The 25,346-nt window shown below is 36.3% G+C and overlaps 1 protein-coding gene across 1 annotated transcript in view; it reads left to right on the top strand.

The window, feature by feature from the left end:
* The window catches only part of LOC100980316 (glutamate carboxypeptidase 2), a 66,234-nt gene extending 42,444 nt beyond the window's left edge, over positions 1-23,790 (top strand). Inside the window, 7 exon segments of the mRNA XM_034932633.3 lie at positions 1,214-1,281; positions 7,944-8,035; positions 9,180-9,270; positions 11,483-11,747; positions 12,048-12,129; positions 17,241-17,333; positions 19,024-23,790. Coding sequence (XP_034788524.2) covers positions 1,214-1,281; positions 7,944-8,035; positions 9,180-9,270; positions 11,483-11,747; positions 12,048-12,129; positions 17,241-17,333; positions 19,024-19,213 — 881 coding nt within the window. The 3' untranslated portion in view covers positions 19,214-23,790.
* Positions 23,791-25,346: the final 1,556 nt, after the last annotated feature.

Raw genomic sequence — 25,346 nt, 5'->3', positions numbered from 1 at the left:
GAGCTACAAGTATATTTATTTGGTCTTCAGATGTGGGCAATTAAATTGTAATAAATGCTGCCAAACTACTCCACTCCCCAATTTCCACTCTTATAAGCACTTCTGTTTTAAAAATTACATTGGCTGTTTGTACATATTTATTCTTCCAGATAAATTTTAGAATCTAAAATCAAATCTTTAAGTTCCATAAACAATTCTGTTGTGGTGTCACTATTTTAAAAGCCTCAACTTTTGCTGTTCTCAAACATGGATCTGAGGCTTTGGGATAAAAGCTAGTTGCCATCCTCTGAGTGTTTCATGTGCTTTTACATTTCTGGGCATTCACACAGGCTATGCCTTTAGCTGCAAATACCATTTTCCCCCCCAACTGTGTCCTGGTTCTAGAAAACCCAGTTCAAGAGTCCCCTCTCCAAGTTTGTGAATTTGTCTTGACTTCCCTCCCCCAAAACTCCTCCTGAGTCAGCAGCCCCTCCCTGTGCTGTCTTGGCTTCCCAAGAACACCTCTCCTGGGTGCTTCACTTGATTGTCACAACCACCAGCCCCCTCCTGAGGAATGGGGACTGAAACTCTAAGAAGAGCACCTGGTTCACAAATTCATTGTTACAACAAATATTGATTGGTTAAATGCCAAATTCTAGGATTGTTCTAAACACTTGGGGTATGGCAGCAAACAAGAGAGTGCACCTTATCCCAGGGGACTTATCGTCTAGTGGGAGGGCCAATAATAAAAAGACAAGTACTTAATATGTTTTATGTTAAATAGATGAGTAATATAGAGAAACATGAGCCAAGGTTAAAAGAGAGAGTGGCTAAAATTAGGGGGTAAGAGAGTGCTATTTTAGGTAGGGTGATCAGGGGAAATCTCTCAGAAAAACATGACATTAGACCAGAGGAGGAGGAGTAAGTCATGCAGATATAATGCAGAATACTGTTCCAGGCTGGAAGGACAGTGTGTGCAAAGATACTGAGGGAGTATTCTTGGGCAGAATGTAAAATGCAGATTTTGAGAGGTGACCTAGGGTTTCATATATGGCAGTGTGGGCCATGGTGAGAATGATGGACTTTACAGAGTTAGTTGGGAAGCCATTGGAGAGTTACAGTTGAAATCAGGTTTTAAAACAATCATTCTGGTAGGAATTTAGCAGTGGTCTTTGAAGAAAATAATAACAGAAAGAAATTAAATTTTAAAATCTATTCTTTTCTTATTTTTCAGGAAACTACACTCTGAGAGTTGATTGTACACCGCTGATGTACAGCTTGGTATACAACCTAACAAAAGAGGTATATAATTACATATAATTTAAGAAAACCCAAATTCTACAAATGATGTTTTCTTGAGGTATTATTATGTTAAACATTGGTGGTGTTTTATAACTTCTTGTCTTCATTTCATATAACATATATGACATCACATCTTCACAGACCATCACATCTAGTAAACTGTTTACACAGATTGCCTCATTTCTCACCACACCACTGTGAGGTAGCCCATTAGTAGCATCATGTCTACCATCTCCATTCTTAAAACAGTGAAACTGAGCTCAAAGAACATTGGCCACCAAAGTCACACACAACTTGTACGGTAGCCGAACCAAGACTCGGTCCTATGGCTCAACTCCTTAATTAAAAAACTTGTTTATACTCTTCAGTATAGTGATACCAATTAATTCAGAACACAGGAATCATTAAATGTTCTAACTGATTGAGAAAGAATATTCATAAGAATACCAGGTGCTGGCTTCCAGGGACAGAGGCTAGATGAGATCACAATTACATTTTTTCAGATAGGGATTATAAATAAAATTTAAATGCCATTAAGCTTTGGTTTCAAAAGAATGGAATGGAGGAGTGACCAAGATGACTGACTAGAAGCAACTATGGTGTGTGGCTCTCACAAAGAGAAATTGAAGGGGCAAGTAAATACAGCACCTTCAACTGAAACGAGCAGATACTCACATTGGGACTAATCAAGGAAACAACCCAACCCAAGGAGAATGGAGAAAAGCAAGGCAGGACGACGGCCCACCTGGGAATGATACAGAGTCAAGGGAACCTCCCCAACCCAGGAAAATGATGAGCGAATGTGCAACCCCAGGAAACCATGCTTTTCCCATGGATCTTTACAACCCTTAGGTCAGCAGATACCCTTGTGAACCCACTCCACCAGGGCCTTCAGTCTGATACACAGCTGCATGGAGTCTTAGCAGAACAGCCACTTAGGCATGCACGGAGACACAGGAGCTTTAGATACACCAGCTTTCCAGGCTTCATGGCAAAAGTAACTGCAACTCCAGCACAGCAGGAGGTTAGACCCCCATACATACCCATAAAAAAGAGGCCGAATTCAAGGGCCTGAGCAGTGATGGTCTGCAGGCCCCACTTCCACAGCACTTCACAGGATAAGACCCACTGGCTTGGATTTCCAGCCAGCCACTGGTAGCAGTGTTGTGCCTATCTGGGAAAGAGCTCTTGGGTGGTGGTGGGGGGCAGGGAGGTGGGGGTGGAGGGGTGGGCTGCCATCTTTGCTGTTTGGGTGGCTTAGCCATTCCCACCTTTAGGCTTTGGAGAGCCCAAGATGACTGGGGGTGGAAGCGGTACCCCAGCACAGCACAGTGGCCTCACAAAAACGTGGCCAGACTTCCTTATAAAGCAGATCCCCAACTGCGATCCTCATCAATGGGTGGAGCCTCCCAACTAGGGTTTCTGGCTACCCCACTGGTGTTCTCTGGTTTTAGGACACCCTGGGATGGAGCTGCCAGGAGGAGGGGCAAACCACCATCTTTGCTGTTTGGGTGACTTAGCCATCCCAGGTTTCAGACTTCGGAGTGTCCAAGACAACCGAGGGCTGAAGTGGACCCTCACCACAGCACAGTTGCTCTACAAAAACGTGGCCAGGCTACTTTTTAAACTGGGTCCCTGATCCTTTTCCTCCTGTCTGGGTAAGACCTCCTAGTGGGGTCTCCAGCCACCTCCTACAGGTCTGTTCAGGCTGGCAACATGTCTATAACTCCCTTGGATGGAGGTCCTACAGTAAGAAGCAGGCTGCATTCTTTACTGTTTCACAGCCATCACCGATGATTCCTCCAGGTACTGTAAAATCTGAGGCAACTAGCGATTGGAGTCGACCCCCCAACACAACACAGCAGCCCTGCAGAAAAGTGGCTAGACTGTTTAAAAAAAAAAAAAAAGAAAAGAAAAGAAAAAAAAGGACAAGCTCCACTCAAAGGTCACCAACCTCAAAGATCGAAAGCAGATAAGCCCACAAAGATGAGAAAGGATCAGTACAAGAACATTGAAAACTCAAAATGCCACAGTGCCCTCTTTCCTCCAAATGACTGCATCACTTCTCCAGCAAGGTTTCGGAACCGGGTTGAGGCTGAGATGCCTGAAATGACAGAAGTAGAATTCATAATATGGATAGGGACAAAGTTTACTGAGGTAAAGGAGCGTGTTGTAACCCAATTCTAGGAAGCTAAAAATCATGTTAAAACATTGCAGGAACTGACAGTAAAATGAGCCAGTTTAGAGAAGAATAGAGCTGAAAAATACTACAGCAACTTCACAATGCAGTCACAAGTATTAATAGCAGTATAGACCAAGTGAAGGAAAGAATCTTAGAGTTGAAGACTGTCTTTCTGAAATAATACAGGCAGACAAGAATAGAGAAAAAAGAATGAATAAAACCACCAAGAAATATGTGATTATGTAAAGAGACTGAATCTATGGCTGATTGGTGTACTTGAAAGAGATAGGAAGAATGGAACCAGCTTGGAAAACATATTCCAGGATATAATCCATGAGAACTTTCCCAACATAGCTAGATAGGCCAACATTCAAATTCAGGAAATGCAGAGAACCTCAGTAAGATACTACTTGAGAAGATCATCCCCAAGACACATACTCATCAGATTCTCCAAGGACAAAATGAGAGAAAAAATGTTAAAGGCAGCTAGAGGGAACGGCCAGGTTACCTGCAAAGGGAAGCCCATCAGCCTAACAGTGGACCTCTCAGCTGAAACCCTGCAAGCCAGAAGAGATTGGGGGCCAATGTTCAACATTCTTAGAAAAAAGAAATTCCAATCCAGAATTTCATATCCGACCACATTAAGCTTTATACGTGAAGGAGAAATAAGATTCTTTCAAGACAAGCAAATGCTGAGGGAATTTGTTACCACCAGACCTGTCTTAACAAGAGTTATTGAGAGAAGTACTAAATATGGACAGGAAAGACTGTCACCATCCATGACAAAAACACACTGAAGTACACAGACCAGTGATACTATAAAGCAATCACATAAGTCTGCAGAATAACCAGCTAACATCATGATGACAGGATCAAATCCACACATTTCAATTCTAATCTTATATGTAAATGGGCTAAATACACCAATTAAAATACATAGAGTGGCAAGCTGGATAAAGAACCAGGACCTATTGGTATCCTGTCTTCAAGAGACCCTTCTCATATGCAATGACACACATAAGTCAAAATAAATAGATGAAGGAAAGTCTACCAAGCAAATAGAAAACAGAAAAATGCAGGAGTTGCAATTCTAGTTTCTGACAAAACAGACTTTAAACCAACAAATATAAAAAAAAGACAAAGAAGGGCATCACGTAACGGTGAAGGATTCAATTCAACAAGAAGAGCTTACTGTCCTAAATATATACGCACATAATACAGGAGCACCCAGATTCATAAGGCAAGTTCTTAGAGACCTTCAAAGAGACTTAGACTCCCACACAATAATAGTGGTAGACTTTAACAGCCTATTGAAAATATTAATTAATTTTCAAAACATAAAATAACAAAGATATTCATGGCCTAAACTGAGTACTGGATCAAATGGACCTGATAGATATCTACAAAATTCTCCACCCAGAAACAACAGAATAGACATTCTTCTCATCAGCCCATGGCACTTACTCTAAAATTGATCACATAATTGGAAGTAAAACACTCCTCAGCAAAAGCAAAATAAATGAAATTAAAAACGTCTCTTGTACTGCCGTGCAAATTCAAAATCAAGAGTAAGAAATTCACTCAAAACTATGCAATTCCATGGAAATTGAATAACCTGCTCCTGAATGACTTGTGGGTATATAATGAGATAAAAGCAGGAATCAAGAAGTTCTTTGAAACTAATGAGAACAAAGATATGACACACCAGAATCTCTGGGACACAGCTAAGGCAGAATTTAAAGGGAAATTTATAGCACTAAATGCCCACATTAAAAGTTAGAAATATCTGGCCAGGTGTGGTGGCTCACACCTGTAATCCCAGCACTTTGGGAGGCCGAGAAGGGCAGATCACAAGGTCAGGAGATCGAGACCATCCTGGCAAACACAGTGAAACCCCGTCTCTACTAAAAATACAAAAAATTAGCCAGACGTGGTGGCGGGTGCCTGTAGTCCCAGCTATTTGGGAGGCTGAGGCAGGAGAATCGCTTGAACCCGGGAGGTGGAGGTTGCAGTGAGCTGAGATCACGTCACTGCACTCCAGCCTGGACAACAGAGAGAGACTCCGTCTCAAAAAAAAAAGAAAAAAACATTAGAAAGATCTCAAGTTAACAGCATAGTGTCAAAACTAAATATACTAGAGAACAAAAGCAAACAAACCCCAAAGCTAGCGGAAGACACAAAGTAACCAAGACCACAGCTGAACTGAAGGTGTTGGAGACATGAAAAACCCTTCAAAATATTAACGAATCCAGGAGCTGATTTTTTGAAAAAAATTAATAAAAAATAGAGTGCTAACTAGACTAATAAAAAAGAAAAGTGATGAGATTCAAATAAACACCGTCAGAAATGATAAGGGGGAATATTCCCACTGACCCCACAGAAATACAAACATCAGAGAACATTATAAACACCTCTATGCACATAAACTAAAGAATCTAGAAGAAATGGAAATTAGCTGGGTGTGGTGGCAGGTGCCTGTAATCCCAGCTGCTCGGGAGGCTGAAGCAGGAGAATTGCGTGAACGAGGTTGCAGTGAGCAGAGATCACGCAATTGCACTCTAGCCCAGGTGACAGTGCAAGACTTCATCAAAAAACAAAACAAAAACAGAAAAAAAAAGAAAAGGAAAGGAAAAAGAAAAAAAAGGATAAATTCCTGGAAACATACACCTTCTGAAGGCTGAACCAGAAAGAAATTGAATCCCTGAACAGGCCAATCATGAGTTCTGAAACTGAGGCAGTAATAAATAGCTTACCAACCAAAAAAAGCCGAGGACCAAATGGATTCACAGCTTAATTCTACCAGAGGTACAAAGAAGGGCTGGTACTATTTCTATTGAAACTATTGCCAAATAATTAGGAGGAGAGACTCCTCCCTAACTAATTCTATGAGGCCAGCATCATCCCAATACCAAAATTTGGCAGAGATACAACAGCAACAAAAATTCAGGCCAGTATCTATGATGAACAATGATGCAAAAATCCTCAATAAAATACTGGCAAACAGAATCCAGCAGCACATTAGAAAGCTTATCCACCACAAACAAGTAGGCTTCATCCCAGGGATGCAAGGTTGATTCAACATATGCAAATCAATAAATGCAGTTAATCACATAGGCAGAACTAGAAACAAAAACCACATGATTATCTCAATAAATGCAGAGAAAAGCTTTCAATAACATTGAATATCTCTTCATGTTAAAAACTATCAATAAACTAGGTATTGAAGGAGCAAACCTCCAAATAATAAGAGCCATATATGACAAACCCACAGCCAACATCGTACTGAATGGGCCAAAGCTACAAGCAGTCCTTTTCAAAACTGACACAAAATAAGGACTCTTCTCTAATCACTCCTATTCAACATAGTATTGGAAGTGCTGGCCAGGGTAATCAGGCAAGACAAAAAAATAAAGCTCATTCAAATAAAAAGAGAGGAGGTCAAACTATCCCTGTTTGCAGATGACATTATTCTATATCTAGGAAATTCCATTGTCAAAGCCCAAAAGCTCCTTAAGCTGATAAGCAGCTGTAGCAGTGTCAGGATACAAAATCAATGTACAAAAATTGCTAGCATTCCTATACACTAACAACAGACAAGCCAAGAGCCAAGTCACAAATTAACACTCATTCACAATTACCACAAAATGAACAAAATACCTATGAATACAGCTAACTCAGGAGGTGAAAGATCTCTACAAGGAGAACTACAAACCACTGCTCTAAGAAATCAGAGATGACATATTCAAATGGAAAAAACATTCCATGCTCATGGATAGGAAGAATCAATATCATTAAAACGGCCATATTGCCCAAAGTAATTTATAGATTCAGTGCTATTCCTATTAAACTATTATTGGCATTCTTCACAGAATTTGAAAAATTTAAAATTCATATGGATCCATAAAAGAGCCCATATAACCAAGGCAATCCTAAGCAAAAAGAACAAAGCTGGAGACATCAAACTATACTATGAGGCTACAGTAACCAAAACAGCATGATACTGGTACAAGAACAGACATTGCGGTTTATTGTATATTATTGAATGACTTTGGCAACCCTACTGGCAAGAAAGAATATTAAATTGAATCCTTACCCTTAACCAGCTTACTTCTTTTTATTTTCTTTGTTGTGAGATGAGAAATAGTTTTGACTGTAGTATCTTTTAATTCAGAAAAATAGACAAAAAGATCATACGCTATGCCATTCATCTAAAGACAATGGCTTGGTATGAATTTGGTGTAGCCTGTTTATGCTATGCACTTCATACATTTATTTTTATAATATAGTTCACCTATATATAATCACATGAGTATTTTCCCACTTGTCAGAAACTTATAATTCTTGATGACTGCTAATGTATGGATAGCATCCCTTGTTTTTGCTGAATTGTGGCTTAGTTACTCACTTCTGGTTAATGGACATCTAGTTTTTAATATATCTGATTTGTAAGTATTCTCTTTTTTTCTTTTAATTTGTGTAGCTGAAAAGCCCTGATGAAGGCTTTGAAGGCAAATCTCTTTATGAAAGTTGGACTAAAAAAAGTCCTTCCCCAGAGTTCAGTGGCATGCCCAGGTAAACAAATGAATGAAGTTTCCACTGAATTCAGTGTGGGATTGTTTTGAAAATAAAAGCATATTTTCTTTCAATCATTAAGTGAAAAATTAAGTTTCAAAATGGTCTAAAATCTGATAAAGAAAAGCATTACTTTGGTTCACAAATAAAATATTACTGTGTGTTTTGTAGTTAAATCTGCAGGATATCAAAATGTGATTTATCTTTAGAATACGTAATATATACATATGGAACATTTCAACAGATTATAAAGATTGGTCATTTCTTATATGAAATGCGTGGGATGAGAAGTGTTTTGGACTTTGGATTTTTTTAAGATTTTGGAATATTTGCATTATACTTACTGGTTGAACATCCCTAATCTGAAAATTCATAATCTGAAATGCTTCAGTTAGCATTTCCTTTCAGTGTCATGTAGGTGCTTAAAAACTTTTGGATTTTGCAGCATTTTTAAAAATGTTCTAATCTTTAATTTTTGTGAGTATGTAGTAGGTGTATTTATTTTTGGGGTGCATGAAATGTTTTGATACAGATTTTGGATTTTTGGATTAGGGATACTCAACCCATGATAGAGATAATGGTGAAAAGTAATTTTCCTCGTTTTTCTGCCACCTCATCACCTTGTAATTATCCTTTTTCTGAATATCATATAGTTAACAAATATTTTGCTTATTGCAATAAAAATGCAAGCATCATTTCAACATTGGTTGTATCTTCACAAGCAAGGGAAGAAGAATAAATATCTCAGTGCTCTGAGTTTATCGATGTCAACAGCACTATTTATATTATTAAGGGCAAAATTTATGTCCAAATTATCTGAAAAATATTTGCTTTTCACTCTATTATGTACAACAAATAAAGATGATAAATGGAATGAAATAATCTTAAGGAAAATGTTTTCCAACTTCAGAAACCTTTAACAAAATGTGACATAAAATAGTCATTCCTACACGAAATAGTCTCATAGAAGGAGATATTTTGTGATCAAAATTAATATTCTTTTCATGTTTTTGCTGCATGTCTAAAGCTGTATGTTTAAAATTACATTTATAATAGTAAGAATGGGGTTTAGTTTAATGGACATGTAATCTGTGCTTAATGAACAAATTACTTTGAAATAATTCTGTTGTTTTATCTCTAAAAGGATAAGCAAATTGGGATCTGGAAATGATTTTGAGGTGTTCTTCCAATGACTTGGAATTGCTTCAGGCAGAGCACGGTATACTAAAAATTGGGTAAGTGAATCTCAAATTATCCAAGATTATTTATGAATATGTTTTAACTAAACAAATAATTCTGACTCCAAAAAGTGACTCAAGCATTAGAGGAATAGAGAAATTTGAAAGCAGAGGGAGAAGTCTCAATGGTTGACAGTATCACTACTACGTAGGATAACTCCTGTATCTGGTATTCCAACCCTAAATTCAAGTGTCAGTTGGTATCAATACTCATGTCTGCAAATGTGAACTTCCGTGTACTCCTTTAATCATATTTTCTGTTTCATTTGGTGGCATTGCATTCACTCAGTCATTTAAGTTGGAAATGTAGGAATTGTCTTTGATTTCACCCTCCTCCTTATTCAAAATTAGTATCTCCCCATTATCATTCAAAATTAATGAGTGTATTTGGATTTCCATCTCTTACTGTATCTCCAATTATTAAACAAATAACAAGTCATTAAACAAATGAAAAATGGTATATATATATTAGTCTGTTTTCCTGCTCCTAATAAAGACATACCCGAGACTGGGTCATTTAAAAGGGAAATATGTTTAATTGACTCACAGTTTCATATGGCTGGGGAGGCATCACAATCATGGCTGAAGGTGAGTGAGGAGCAAAGTTACATCTTACCTGGCAGCAGGCAAGAGAGCATATACAGGGGAACTTCCCTTTATAAAACCATCAGCTCACATGAGACTTATTCACTATCACGAGAGCAGTGCAGGAAAACTCGTCCCCCATGATTCAATTACCTCCCACAAAGTCTCTCCCATGACACGTGGGGATTATCATAATTCAAGGTGAGATTTGGGTGGGGACACAGAGTCAAATCATATCAGTATAATACACTGTGTACGTGTAAAAGTCATGATTCCCTTTCTTTTGTTGTTGATTTTATATATATATATATATATATGGTTTTCATTTTCTTCAAAGTAAATTGGGTACATAGTTTATAAAATGTCAAGTAGTTTTATAAGAACACTGGTTTATAATTAAAAACAGTTGTTTCTTATTTCCATTTCATATTCATACCACCCCTGATTTCTGTTCATCAGATGAAACCTTTGTCAACTTTTATGATACATCCATATTTATAAGTAATATTTTAATCCTGATACTTTTTCAATTTTAAATTTTATGTTATAAAGAAAAATCATTCTCACAGTTATAAAAATGGTAAGGAAGAGTTCATCCAAAACTATTCCAATAAGAATATTGCAATAATAAGAGATCGAGCTCAACTCCAAATACAGAAAAGACATTTGGTGATTTAGAGTTGACATTAAGTTTCTGTAAGCCTTTCTTCATGGGCTATTCTTCCCAGATGGAAAATCTTCAGTCTCCTGTCTGTGAGGTAGGAGGTTAGGCAGAGTTATGCAGGAGGTGATAGTGAGGATAAATATTAATATTGTCTACATTTTACTATGAAAAAATTACAACAAAGAAAAGTCAAATGACCACCTAAAGTTTTTGGTAGTAAGTCCTGAAGCCTAGATTCAAACCCTGGCAGGGTAATTCCAGAATCCCAGTCTCTTCAACACATCAGTACATAAAATGTCCTTTTATATTAATAATAAAAAATAAGCATCTTAAGATGATCAAAAGTGATAAACCAGCAATTCACAGTTTGAAAAGTCCTTCCTTCTACCTATACTTTTGGTTTTCCTGACACCTGTCTGGGCCTCCCTTCTCTCTCCTTAGTGAGATTTTGGATCCACTACTGCACCCCTCACCACTCAGACTCTCCAGCCTTCAGCAAACTGCTTGTCAGACAATCATTTACCCATGGAATTTTAGTGATTAAGCAATTTAGTGTCTTCTCCTATATAATATTGTGTAATACTAATGTACTTGCCTTTAACAATTCGTCTTCTTATTTTTATCCAAATGCAAGATTGTCTTGTCTTTTTTTTCAGATTCTTAAAACATGAATCTAAGAATGCAATCTTCTGCATTCTTAGAGGCAAGCCAGTTTGGTCCCTTTCAAATAATTTTTAAATAATATTTGTTATATCATATACACATATTTTAATTGATACAAGCCTGGAATGTGTTTATGTATCATAATATTAGCCATTTAGGATGTAGCTTATTGAGATGCTTAGGTACTTTCCTTGATCCATCACTGACCAATCTTACTAATACTAATAGTAAATATGGTGCTAATCATTTTTTTGTAAGCTATCCTATAAGAGATATGTTTTGTTATTTTTTCTGTAGGAAACAAACAAATTCAGCGGCTATCCACTGTATCACAGTGTCTATGAAACATATGAGTTGGTGGAAAAGTTTTATGATCCAATGTTTAAATATCACCTCACTGTGGCCCAGGTTCGAGGAGGGATGGTGTTTGAGCTAGCCAATTCCATAGTGCTCCCTTTTGATTGTCGAGATTATGCTGTAGTTTTAAGAAAGTATGCTGACAAAATCTACAATATTTCTATGAAACATCCACAGGAAATGAAGACATACAGTGTATCATTTGGTATGTTACCTTTCCTTTTTCAAATTCCTCATCTGTATGGTCCTATTAATCTCCTAAATATAATGGGCTATCTTAGGTCATTTATTATTTATTGCTATTTCAAGTGATCCAATATTCTGTTTATGTCTATAAATGTATTTTCCATTTTATGGATGCTCACATCTTATAATATAAAAATATAAATACCTTGTAAAACACAAAAGATGATGGCTTCTATATTGTTCTTTTTCTTGAACTATAGAGCAGTGCCATTAGAAATTATGTTCTTTAAGCATTTGATGATCCCAATTTCTATTTCAGATTCACTTTTTTCTGCAGTAAAGAATTTTACAGAAATTGCTTCCAAGTTCAGTGAGAGACTCCAGGACTTTGACAAAAGCAAGTATGTTCTACATATATGTGCATATGTGTATATGTGTGTGTATATATATATATATATATATTTAAAAGTAAACTAACATGACTGTTGCTGAACTAGCTTTGGGAATTTCTTGCTGTTTTCTTTTTTTTAAATTTGTTTTACTTTAAGTTCCTGGATACATGGACAGAACGTGCAGGTTTGTTACATAGGTATACAAGTGTCGTTTCCTGCTGTTTTCTGTCTTTCCACTCTAGCACGTCCTATGTAGGGCTGCCCCATCTCAAAAGACCTACTTTCGACATTCTGAGTGGCAATTGTGCTGCTCAGAAATGTCAGTCCCTCCCTCCTGCCATTTGATCGGTTACAAAATACTCTGCTTAACATTGAAGGTCCTCTACTGTGTGACCCCAGCTGTTTCCAGTTTTATTTCTTGCTTTTTCAGTATCTGTACATCATAACTTAGCCAGACTATTTATTTTTCAAAGCATGATTTCTTCCTCTTTTGTTTTTGTCATTACCTCCACATAGAGCTCCTTATTTCCACTTCCATCTGGCAAAATTCTGTTTATCCAGAATAGCAAATATTGTGAAGCCATTAATTTTGGAAATGTTAAACATTTAGGATTAATTCTGTGTAAGATTACACAAGTACAACACAATTTGAACAAAATTTTAAGATGGAAGGAAAAATACTTGGTGAGAATACTAAGGTAATTTTTTTAAAGTATAATTTTGAGGGCAGAGATCTGTGTATTAAATAGAGTATCATGATATAAATATCAAATCCCCAGGAGCTGATGTAAGGACACATAAAAAGATTACAGTAGATGATGTAGAAATAGGCTTGGTGATCTATAAGGAAATATTAGTAATAAATGATACAGCAAAAATTAATGGGGAAAGATTACTCAACCATAATATTATATAAACTATGTTAGTACCTGCTATAACTGCTATAAAAGTAAATTCAGAATCGCACTTCACATTGTATGCTAACATAAACAACAGGTGTAAAGAATTATTTAGTAAAAATGGAAATTTCTCGAAAGATGCCAAGTTTAGAAGCAATGGGGAAATGATGCAATCAGATTTGAGACCATTTGAAATGGTTCAGAATACAAAAATTAATATTCACAAGAAAAATTAAGAAAGTTGAAAACTTATTTTCTAGCAAAAATGGAGAGTAATATATACATTATAAAAATATTTTTTGAAAATTAATTTAAACAGTCCAAAAGAACCAGCTGAAAATATCGGTAAGAAACAAGACAAATAATTTTAAAAATGTTGTCAAAGATACACCTGCAAAGAAACATAGCAAAATATTGCAGTTCACTAATGCATAATTCAGAAATACAAATGAAAGTAATGTGATGTTATTTTTATAACACATTAATAACAATTTAAACCTTGGTTTGCCCATTGCTGTAGCTGGTACACTGAAGCATATGCTCTCCATGCTTTTCTGATAGCATTATGAATTATTTTAGCCTTTTTGAAAAAGATAGATACATATTGCTAATGTGTTCAAGAGCTGTCACAGAGTCCTGTGCTTTGACATAGTATTTCCACTTCTTGGATTATTTCTTAGGAAAAAGTCTCAATTTTGGAAAAGAAAGGCTGCCTGGAGAAAGATTTGAAGTATAAAATTATAATAGCAAGTAATTCAAAATAACCTAATGCCTAAGAGAAGAGAAATTACTAAAAAATTTGATATTCACCAATTTGAACATTTTATAATCCTAACAATGGATTATTAGAAATACAACATAATAGAAGATACTTAGAATAAAATATGAAGTAAGCAAAAAGGTTGTAAAATTGTAAATATAATTTGATTAATTTTTATTTAACAAATACAGGAAAAACTTAAAGGGAATTAATGAATTATTATAATAATTGTGCTATCCTCAGGGAATATTGGAAGAATTGTTTTCCTATTCTTTTCAATTCTTTATAATTTTTATATGTGAGTAAAAAAGTCAACAATAAGAAATACATTTTAAGGAGATCCCAAACACCATGTATTCTATAAAACTGGTTTTCTTTTTGTATTTAAAAGAAAAAATGTTTTCTCCCTCTGACAAAATGCCTCATGGTTTGAATTGTGGTTTGTTTAGGACACTTATTGTTTAGCACACTCAGCTTCCCCTTCCTTTAGTATTTCTATATTTGTTTTATTTTCTGTAAGTGATAGTAAAGATACACTCTGTTCCCTATATGATATTTACAAATTCTGAAACACCTGAGCAGTGCTTTGCACATAATAATAGTAAATTCTGACTAAGTAAATTAAACTGAATGTTGAATTTCTCAACCAGAACTTTGAAATCTAAGGAAGAGACATGACTTTATCCTGCTTTTCTTGTATCACTTCTTGCCCCATCAAAGAATATAAGACGTTAACACAGGATACAGAGAAAGAGAAATGCGTGTGTGTGTGTGTGTGTGCACGCACGCTCACGCGCGCATTTACGTGTGTGTGGCCACATGAGCTTTTGTACTTGTAGCAATTCTTTGTGAATTTGATTCCGAAACCCATAGCATCTTATTGAAATTATCCTTCATTCGATTGTCTCAACTGTTTATCGGAGTTGCTAACAGGTATTCTGTGTTTCATTTACCTTTATACTATCACAGAATCTGAATTCATGATGCCAAATACATAAATGTTAAAAATAGCTCAAATCCAAATTATGGGAGTTTAAGTTGTTCCTATTTTCCTTTTGTCGGCAAGGTGCAGTTGAAAGAACAATATCAATCTCCTATTTCACTCTAAAACTTTCTAGTGTGAATTTAGGCAAGTTATTTAACTCATGATCCTTTGTTATCTCATCTACAAAATGGGGCTGTTACCCTACCCAACTTGCAGAATTGCTCTGAAAATTAAAAATCACATTTTGTATAAAGATTCAGAACAGTAATTGGCACATAGGAAATGATCACTAAATGCTCTTTTAGTAAAACTAAATTATGAAAAGCAAGAAGTAAATTAATGAATAAGATGATTCATGCTTTCTTATTGTAATTTTTCTCAGTTAATTAAATTGTGAAATAATTGGTATATTAAATTCAGTAACTCATTGTTGAAGTGTTCAGAGCTTGCTGATAAACTTTCAATTATATTGAATCATTCTTATTATAATAACAACCCCAACACTCCTTTTAGAATGTAAGTTCTGTAAAAGCAGGGAGTGTTTGATAAATAGCAGGTATCCAAATATTGTTGAAAGACTTAAGTAATCACCATCTGTTGTGTTCATAATAGGTTTAGCTTTAAAAATAAAAGGAATATTATTAGTTATCACTTGGTAAATATTTATAATTTGCCAGGCATCTTACTAAACATTAGCAAGTCATCTTATTTTAATATTGATATTACTTCAGTGAGTAGATTGCTAGGATACCTAAGGTGAAGAAAATCTTGCCTATATTTGTATATCTGGGTTGATCAGTTAATTATGCCAATGTAAATAAAAATCACTATTATTTTTTCCATTTGCACATACAACTGTTTCTGTGCCTTTATAAGCCTGAGCAGTATAGTATTTTATAAGATTTTAAAGATGTCATAGCTATGTATGTTATTGTTCTTAATTTGCATATTACAGAATGTTAAAATTTACAATTGACATTTGAACAACAGTGATTTGAACTGCACAGGTCCACTTATATATGAATTTTTTTCAATTAATACAGTGAGCCCTCTCTATCCATAGATTTCACATTAGCAAGCAAACACAGATGGAAAATTCAGTATTATTCACTGTAATCCCAGGTACTCAGGAAGCTGAGGCAGAGGAATTGCTTGAGCTCAGGTGTTTAAGGCTATACTGAGCTATGATTAAGCCACTGCACTCCAGCCTGCGCAACAGAGCAAGACTCCATCTCTTAAGAAAACAAAATAAAATACAGTATTGAAGGACTAAAACCCACATATATGGAGGGCTGACTATTCTTGTTATTTTTAAATATGGAAAACTTTTTATTTTGCCAAATTAAATCTTTTATTTTCAAGCTTACATTTGAAAACGTTAGCATTGCATACATAAAATGATTTCATTAAAAATATCTAAAAGTAGGATGGACATAAATCTAGAACAAAAGTATTTTAAGTGAGTAAATTCATTTATGTGGAAAAAATCTGAACAATCATCTTTCTTTTAGCTTTGATATATTAGAACTTTTATCACAGAATGATGCTCACTCTACAGGCTTGAATCTGAGAACCTCAGATGTAGCTAATGAGAAACTAATGAAAAATATAAAGTAAGAGAATTATAGAAACTTAAAAAAAACTGTTACATTCCATTTGGACTACTAGCCATGTGTTCCACAAACATTTTCTATTTTATATAATTGCCTATCTCATTGTCTTAACAACATGAAGACTAAGATGTGAAAGGGGGATTAAGCATGTGGTAAGAGTTATACTGGGGGCAGCTAACCCAAGGGAGATCAGATGTGGCTTCAGGTTCCACATACACAGCTACATTTCCTCACTGAGGCAGAGCAAGTTAATCCAGAAAGTCATATCAGGCTCCAAGAACGCTGTACTTAAACCATTCTGAAAATCACTTGAAACGATATAATTTTAAGTAACTTTTAGACTTAAATCTGGATCATTATACCGAGAGATCAATTTAATTTGTTTGGTAGTTTGTTCATTTTCACCCTGTTAATTCCACAGAGGACTTGTCATTTACATTAGGTATACCTCCCAATGCTATCCTTCCCCCCTCACCCCACCCCACGACAGGCCCTGGTGTGTGATGTTCCCCACCCTGTGTCCAAGGGTTCTCATTGTTCAATTCCCACCTATGAGTGAGATAACGGGTGCAGCACACCAACATGGCACATGTATACATGTGTAACAAACCTGCACATTGTGCACATGTACCCTCGAACTTAAAAGTATAATAATAAAAAAAAATTCCACAGAGGAGGAGGGTCGACTTTTCACATACATGTGTCCTCCTTGCAGGACTTGAGTATGCACAAATTTTGGTGTAGAGGGTGGTCCTGAAACCAATCCCCGGAGATAACTAAATTCAGTTTTGTTCTGAAATTTTTATTTTCTGGGTAGAAACATATTTTCATGAAGTTATAATTATATTCATTTTCTTTCTCAGCCCAATATTATTAAGAATGATGAACGATCAACTCATGTTTCTGGAAAGAGCATTTATTGATCCATTAGGGTTACCAGACAGGCCTTTTTATAGGTAAGAAAAGAAAATATGACTCCTTTCTGTAATATCACTTTTTCTTCTAATTATTTTTATTTTTTTCACTGTGGAAAAAATATTGTAGTTGATTTCTTGCAAGCAAATAGAAAATTTCAAAATATATGTAGTAAGTGATAGTTGTATTGTTTCTTCATATAATGTAATATGATTTTTGCATATCTTTATTTTGAGTATCTTTGTTCTGATTATAAAAGAATATAAATTTATTTTAGAAAATATAGAAGATCCAGAAAGCCATGACAGAAAATAAAAATCTCCCCAATTTTATCAGAAAAATATAAAATCATTGTTATATTCTGGTGTGTATAATTTTAGCTCTTTTTCTATTTTAAATATATTTTTACTTATGTATACACAGAACCCAAACATCTCTCTCTATATAATGTATATAATAAATATATATTTATTTATTCTTTTCCCTAATGTTGATATTTAGATATTTTATTTCCTCCTAAATCCTGACAGTTGGATTTTTTTCTGCCAAACATTGACTGTCCCCAGGTTGATCTTCTAAATATTGCAGAATGAGATAGATCATTGGACAGCCAGAAATGGCCCTAACTTTCTTTCTAGGGATTATCAAAGGGTCGGGCGTGGGAGTAAGAGCATCTTCCAAGCAGGTTGACTGGATCAGATCACCAGTGGCAGCATATTTTTATCCATCCCCCACCCCCCCTTTTTTTCCTAAGAGACAGGGTCCCACTCTGTCTCCCAGGCTAGAGTTCAGTTGTGCAATTTTAGCTCACTGCAGCCTCAGACTTTTGGGCTCAACCAATCTTCCTGCAGCAGCCTCCAAAGAAGCTAGGACTACAGTCACATGCCACCATGCCCAGCTAATATTTGTACGTTCACTTGTAGCGACAGGGTGTCCCTAAGTTGCGCAGGCTCGTCTAGAACTCCTGGCCTCAAGCAATCCTCCCACCTTGGCCTCCCTAATATATGGGATTACAGGCATGAGCTACTGCTTCTGGCCTTATTTACATCTTTACTATGGAGTTTGTCCTTCTCTTCTGTGGGCTATTACATGAACTGTCATAGCCCATTCTATAAAACATTTTCTGCCTTGGTCACATGGAACATTACAAAATTGTTTTTGATGATTCTTCAAACTCTATATTAAGTATTCTAACATGGTAGTGTGACTTTTTAAAAAAAGACAAAAAAAACACAATAGAGGGTTGGCTGATCACAAGCAAGACTGTAATGATTACAATTGTGCTATAATGTAGGGGGTAGCATGATATATTAAAAAATCAGCAGTTACTTGTCGTGTGCCTTGAGACAAATCATTTAGTTACTTGATCTCTCAGACCTCAGTTTCCTTCTCTGTGAAATACTAATATCAACTGTGTAGAGTTTATTTCTAAACATCAGAAAAATTGTAAGTAAACATTAAATACCAAGAATGATTGCTGTGGTTACTATCATCATTGTTAGTTTTATAGCACTGAACCACTTTAATTTATTTGTTTGAAATAAAAATATAATTAATTACTATAGATTTCATATAATAGTCTTCAGAGATGACTGAACTTGGAAGTTCAGTTGACAAGTGGCTTGTTCAAATTGTTATAGGAATATACAATCCAGGAATTGCAGAGTGCTCTTGTGTTTCTCTTGTATACCATTTGGGCACCTAATAAACAGCAAACGATTTTATCAACAGGCATGTCATCTATGCTCCAAGCATCCACAACAAGTATGCAGGGGAGTCATTCCCAGGAATTTATGATGCTCTGTTTGATATTGAAAGCAAAGTGGACCCTTCCAAGGCCTGGGGAGAAGTGAAAAGACAGATTTCTGTTGCAGCCTTCACAGTGCAGGCAGCTGCAGAGACTTTGAGTGAAGTAGCCTAAGAGGATTCTTTAGAGAATCCATATTGAATTTGTGTGGTATGTCACTCAGAAAGAATCATAATGGGTATATTGATAAATTTTAAAATTGGTATATTTGAAATAAAGTTGAATATTATATATAGTTATGTGAGTGTTTATATATGTGTGTGTTTATATTGTTTATCTTCTCCCTATGGATTAAAACTAAATTTCATAATTATAAGAGGTTATTCTGAAGTGGAAAAATTTAACTCAGTATTAAATCTAAGGAGAATGGCCTAATATAGTAAAACTCTCCTCTGGCATTATCAGGGAATCAAGTCTAATCTATTCATGTCACTTCACACAGAAGAAAACATCAGTATGTCAGAGAGCACACTGGGGAATATGCACAAGATTATGCCAAGCCAGAGGCCTCACGGCCTACCTGGCCAGCCTGGGCTGAGAGGATCACTATCTCAGCACACTATTTGGGAAATGGATCAAATCACACTTTTAGTAAATGTTATCACTCTATAGCATAAGAAATAATTATTTTTTATTTATATAAAAGGCTATAGTATAACATATATGTATAGTAATTAAATGAACACTTGTGAACCTAATAGCCATATGAAGAAAATAACATTTCTAATATCTTTGGATGCCCCATGTACTAATGACAGTTATGCTTTTGCATTTTCTTGAATTTTATGTTTATTTATCTTTCCTCTGTCATTATTTATAATTTTATCACACATGGCTGTATCCTTTACATGTTTTGGCATTATGTATTTTTGAACTTTTTGTAAAGACAATCATACCATGTGTAATTTTCAGGGACTTGATTTTTTTCATTGACTTTTAAGGGTTCAAATATATTATCACTGTGGCTGTAGTTTGCCATATTTTGCTGATATAGAGCATTCATTCACATGAGGGTAGGATTCAGGGTCCATCAAGACAGAGAAAACATACAGTAATGTGAATAGGGAAAGTTAATATGAAGAATTATTAATTGTTACAGCATTGGAACAATGAAATATTGTCTAGTAATATGTAAAGAGAAGTCTCAAGAAAATGTGATGAGCAGATATAAGGAATTGCTCTTGTCTCCATGGTGAATTTGGAGCAGCCAATGAAGAGTCCCCTCACATTGTGGCCTCGCTCAAAGTTAAGAAGTCGCTGTAGTGTTGCCCTTGAAGAATCTGCTTCAAATTGACACTTCAGAACTCCCAAGAAACTTGTCTTCTGGGCCAATGTGTAAAGCTGTTTATGAAGAAATGTCAAGCCAGAGGGGCTCTACTACAAATCTGGCAAAGGACAATTTCAGGAGAAGCTCTTGGCCGCTGGGTTCTCCTGGCCACCATGAACTTCAGGAAGTGGGTGCCATAGCAGCAGCCTGAACTACAGAATCTGGGCACTGGTGTAGCTCTGTATGCCCTCCATGTCAGATGCTGGAGATGTCATTTGCATTGCCAGAGTTTGCCAAGGGTGCACACAGAAAGCAGATTGAAAAGCACCTTCTTGGAACATCTCTCCAATGCCTTCTACTCACAAAGTTTAACATCATTAACACGTGACAAAGAAGAACTATTTAATGGGCCCAGATCTATTTATGAAGACAATCAAGCGGGAGTTTGGAGTGGATAACCCAAATTTGGATAACTGGTGAATAATAAAATGTATTTATTCATTTTCTGCTGGTGTATATTTGGAATGTTTTCTGTATTTTGCTTCTGTGAACATGTATCCTAATGCAAATATTCAAGAGATTCTCTTTCCTGACAGTATCTACCTATAGGTTGAATGTCTGTGTTGTAAAGTGTGTGCATCTTCAATTTTACAATGCCAAGCTGTTTCAAAGTGATTTTATTTATTTGTATTCCCACTGGCAAAGTAATCATGTTATTCAAGATAAAAAACAAGTATGGAAGATTGTGGCATGTTAAAGAAATACAAAGAACTCAGTGTTTCTAGAATCCAAGGGATTTGTGGGAAGAACAATCCATACATTGAGCACCAAATACATCACATAGGGCGTAGAAGACATCCAGAGGAGTGTAAGTACTTTCCTGTAGTTTATCAAAAGCCCATAATAAGGTTAAGCAGGATAGGGATATGAGCATATTTGCATTTCAGAAAGCATTCTGGCCTAGATGGATTAGAAGGCCATCAACCCAGCAAAAGATGAGATTTTTTTTTTTTAAATACAGGGTCTCACTCTGTCACCCAGGCTGGGGTCAGTGGCACAATCCCAGCTCAACGTAACCTCTGCTTCCTGGGCTCAGGTGATCCTTCAGCATCAGACTCCCAAGTAGCTGAGATTACAGGTGTGCACCACCATGCCTGGCTAATTTTTATATTTTTGGTAGAGATGCGGTTTTACCATGTATCCCAGGCTGGTCAATAACTCTCCGGCTCAAGGTATCAACCTTCCTTGGCCTCCAAAAGGGGTGGGATTACAGGCAGGAGCCACCATGCCAGGTCCCAAAATCTTTTCTCATGACAACAGTTGCCATGTAGCCTTTATCACCAGAAAAGATAAGACTATCCTCATCCTTCAGGTCTCAGCTTACATGTCATCTCTTCTAGGAATACTTCCAGAATGACTGCCCCTTCCCTTATATTCCTTACTAGACTATAAGCTCCTTAGAGACTGAGTCTTGTTTTTTTATTTTCACTTCAATCTCTATCAGTAGGGAGAGTCCATAGATGACACTCATTTTGTGAGTAATCAGAGTAGCATGCATATGAGACTTTCTGAGACATTCTGTGCTTTGAAAATCAAAGCTGCACTGCACACTAGGATTTCCACAATGCCTTTGTTACAGGGTTTGGCAGAGCATGCTAACAGGATTTTTGTCATGTCAGTGTTAGAGAGTTGGACAATACTGTAGATGTAGGATAAGGTGAATATTACTATTCTAAAAAATGGACCAAAACCTACATAATACTTGAAAGCTTTGTCAAGTTTCAATCAGTTCTGCAAGCATGCAATAAGCATCTCCCCAAAATATTATATGTAATTTGGTGGCTTAGGAACATACTTTGGCAACATATTTAATGTCACTGTCATTCATAAGAGGTAGTGCAATGATAGAAACACAGTTGTTTTTGTTTTTGTTTTTGTTTTGAGACAGGGTCTTGCTCTGTCACCCATGCTGGAGTGCATTGGTGCAATCTCGGCTCACTGCAACCTCTGCCTCCTGGGTTCAAGTGATTCTCCTGCCCCAGCCTCCTGAGTAGCTGGAATTACAGGCACCTGCCACAATGCCCAGCTAATTTTTTTGTATTTTTAGTAGAGATGGGCTTTCACTAGGTTGGCCAGGCTGATCTCGAACTCCTGTCTTCAGGTGATCCACCTGCCTCCACCTCCCAAAGTGGTGGGATTACAGGTGAGAGCCACCTCTCCTGACCAGGAACAGAGTTTTTAGAGACAGACTGCCTGAGGTCCAACCCTAGTTCTCCCACTTACTTACAGTATGTCTATGGGCAAATTATTAAAGCTTTCTGTTATTAAGAAAGTAAATGGTAGCTTGATGGAGATAGCATTGAATCTATAAATTGCTTTGGGCAGTATGACCATTTTCACGATATTGAGTCTTCCTATCCATGAGCATGGGATGTTTTTCCATTTGTTTGTGTCCTCTCTTACTTCCTTGAGCAGTGGTTTGTAGGTTTCCTTGAAGAGGTCCTTCACATCCCTTGTAAGCTGCATTCCCAGGTATTTTATTCTCTTTGTAGCAATTGTGAATGGGAGTTTACTCATGATTTGGCTCTCTGTCTATTATTGGTGTATAGGAATGTTTGTGATTTTTGCACATTGATTTTTTATCCTCACACTTTGCTGAAGTTGCTTATCAGCTTAAGGAGATTTGGGGCTGAGACAATGGGGTTTTCTAACTATACAATCACGTCATCTGCAAACAGGGACAAGTTTACTTCCTGTCTTCCTATTTGAATGTCCTTTCTTTCTTTCTTTTGTCTGATTGCCCTGGCCAGAACTTCCAATACTATGATGAATTGGAGTGGTGACAGAGGTCATCCTTGTGCATTTTCAAAGGGAATGCTTCAAGTTTTGCCCATTCAGTATGATATTGTCTGTGGGTTTCTCATAAATAGCTCTTATTATTTTGAGATACCTTCCATCAATACCTAGTTTATTGGGTGTTTTTAGCATGAAGGGTGTTGAATTTTATCAAAAGCCTTTTCTGTATCTATTGAGATAATCATGTAATTTTTGTCATTGGTTCTGTTTATGTGATATGTTATGTTTATTGATTTGCGTGTGTTGAACCAGTCTTGGATCCCAGGGATGAAGCTGACTTGATCATGGTGGATAAGCCTTTTAATGTGCTGCTGGATTTGGTTTGCCAGTATTTTATTGAGGATTTTCGCATTGATGTTCATCAGGGATATTGGCCTGAAATTTTCATTTTTTGTTGTGTATCTGCCAGGTTTTGGTATCAGGATAATGTTGGCCTCATAAAATTAGTTAGGGAGGAGTCCCTCTTTTTCTGTTATTTTGAATAGTTTTAGAAGGAATGGTACCAACTCCTCTTTGTACCTCTGGCAGAATTCGGATGTGAATCTATCTGGTCCTGGGCTTTTTTTGGTTGGTAGGCTATTAATTGCTACCTCAATTTCAGAACTTTTTATTGGTCTATTCAGGATTCCACTTCTTCCTGGTTTAGTCTTGGGAGGGTGTATGTGTCCAGGAATTTATCAATTTCTTCTAGATTTTCTAGTTTATTTGTGTAGAGGTGTTTACAGTATTCTCTGATGGTAGTCTGCATTTCTGTGTGATCAGTGGTGATATCCCCTTTATCATTTTTTATTGTGTCTATTTGATTCTTCTCTCTTTTCTTCTTTATTATTCTGGCTAGCAGTCTATCTACTTTTGTTAATCTTTTCAGAAAACAGCCCTTGGAATCATTGATTTTTTGAAGGGTTTTTCATGTCTCTATCTCCTTCAGTTCTGCTCTGATCTTAGTTATTTCTTATCTTCTGCTAGCTTTTGAATTTGTTTGCTCTTGCTTCTCTAGGTCTTTTAATTGTGATGTTAGGGTATCGATCGATTTTAAATCTTTTCCACTTTCTCATATGGCCAATTAGTGCTATAAATTTCCCTCTAAACACTGCTGTAGCTGTGTCCCAGAGATTCTGGTATGTTGTGTCTTTGTTCTCATTGGTTTCAAAGAACTTATTTATTTCTGTCTTAATTTTGTTGTTTACCCAGTAGTCATTCAGGAGCAGGTTGTTCAGTTTCTATGTAGTTGTGCAGTTTTGAGTGAGTTTCTTAATCCTAAATTCTAATTTGATTGCACTGTGGTCTGAGACACAGTTTGTCATGATTTCCTTTCTTTTACATTTGCTCAGGAGTGTTTTACTTCCAATTATGTCGTCAATCTTGGAATAAGTGCAATGCAGTACTGAGAAGAATGTATATTCTGTTGATTTGGGGTGGAGAGTTCTGTAGATGTCTTTTAGGTCCACTTGGTCCAGAATTGAGTTCAAGTCCTGAAAATCCTTGTTAATTTTCTGTCTCACTGATCTGTCTAATATTGACAGTGGGGTGTTAAAGTCTTCCATTATTTTTGTGTGGGAGTCTAAGTCTCCTTTTAGGTCTCTAAGAACTTGCTTTATGAATCTGGGTTATCCTATATTGGGTGCATATATGTTTAGGAGAGTTAGCTCTTCATGTTGCATTGATCCCTTTACCATTATGTAATGCCCTTCTTTGTCTTTTTTGATCTTGTTAGTTTAAACTCTGTTTTATCAGAGACTAGGATTGCAACCCCTGCTATTTTTTTGCTTTCCATTTGCTTGGTAAATCTTTCTCCATCCCTTTATTTGGAGCCTATGTGTGTCTTTGCACTTGAGATGGGTTTCCTGAATACAGCACACCAATGAGTCTTTACTCTTTATCCAATTTGCCAGTCTGTGTCTTTTAATTGGGGCATTTAGGCTGTTTACATAGAAAGGTAATATTGTTATGTGTGAATTTGATCCTGTCATTATAATGCTAGCTAGTTATTTTGCTCATTAGTTGATGCAGTTTCTTCATATTGTTGATGGTCTTTACAATTTGGCATGTTTTTGCAGTGGCTGACACTGCTTTTTTCCTTTCCATATTTAGTGCTTCCTTCAGGAGCTCTTGAAAGGCAGACCT

Source organism: Pan paniscus, chromosome 9 (assembly GCF_029289425.2).
Source record: "Pan paniscus chromosome 9, NHGRI_mPanPan1-v2.0_pri, whole genome shotgun sequence".
NCBI classification, from domain to species: Eukaryota; Metazoa; Chordata; class Mammalia; order Primates; family Hominidae; genus Pan; species Pan paniscus.
Note: the sequence above shows the minus strand (reverse complement) of the source record. Positions and strands in the feature narration are given on the sequence as shown.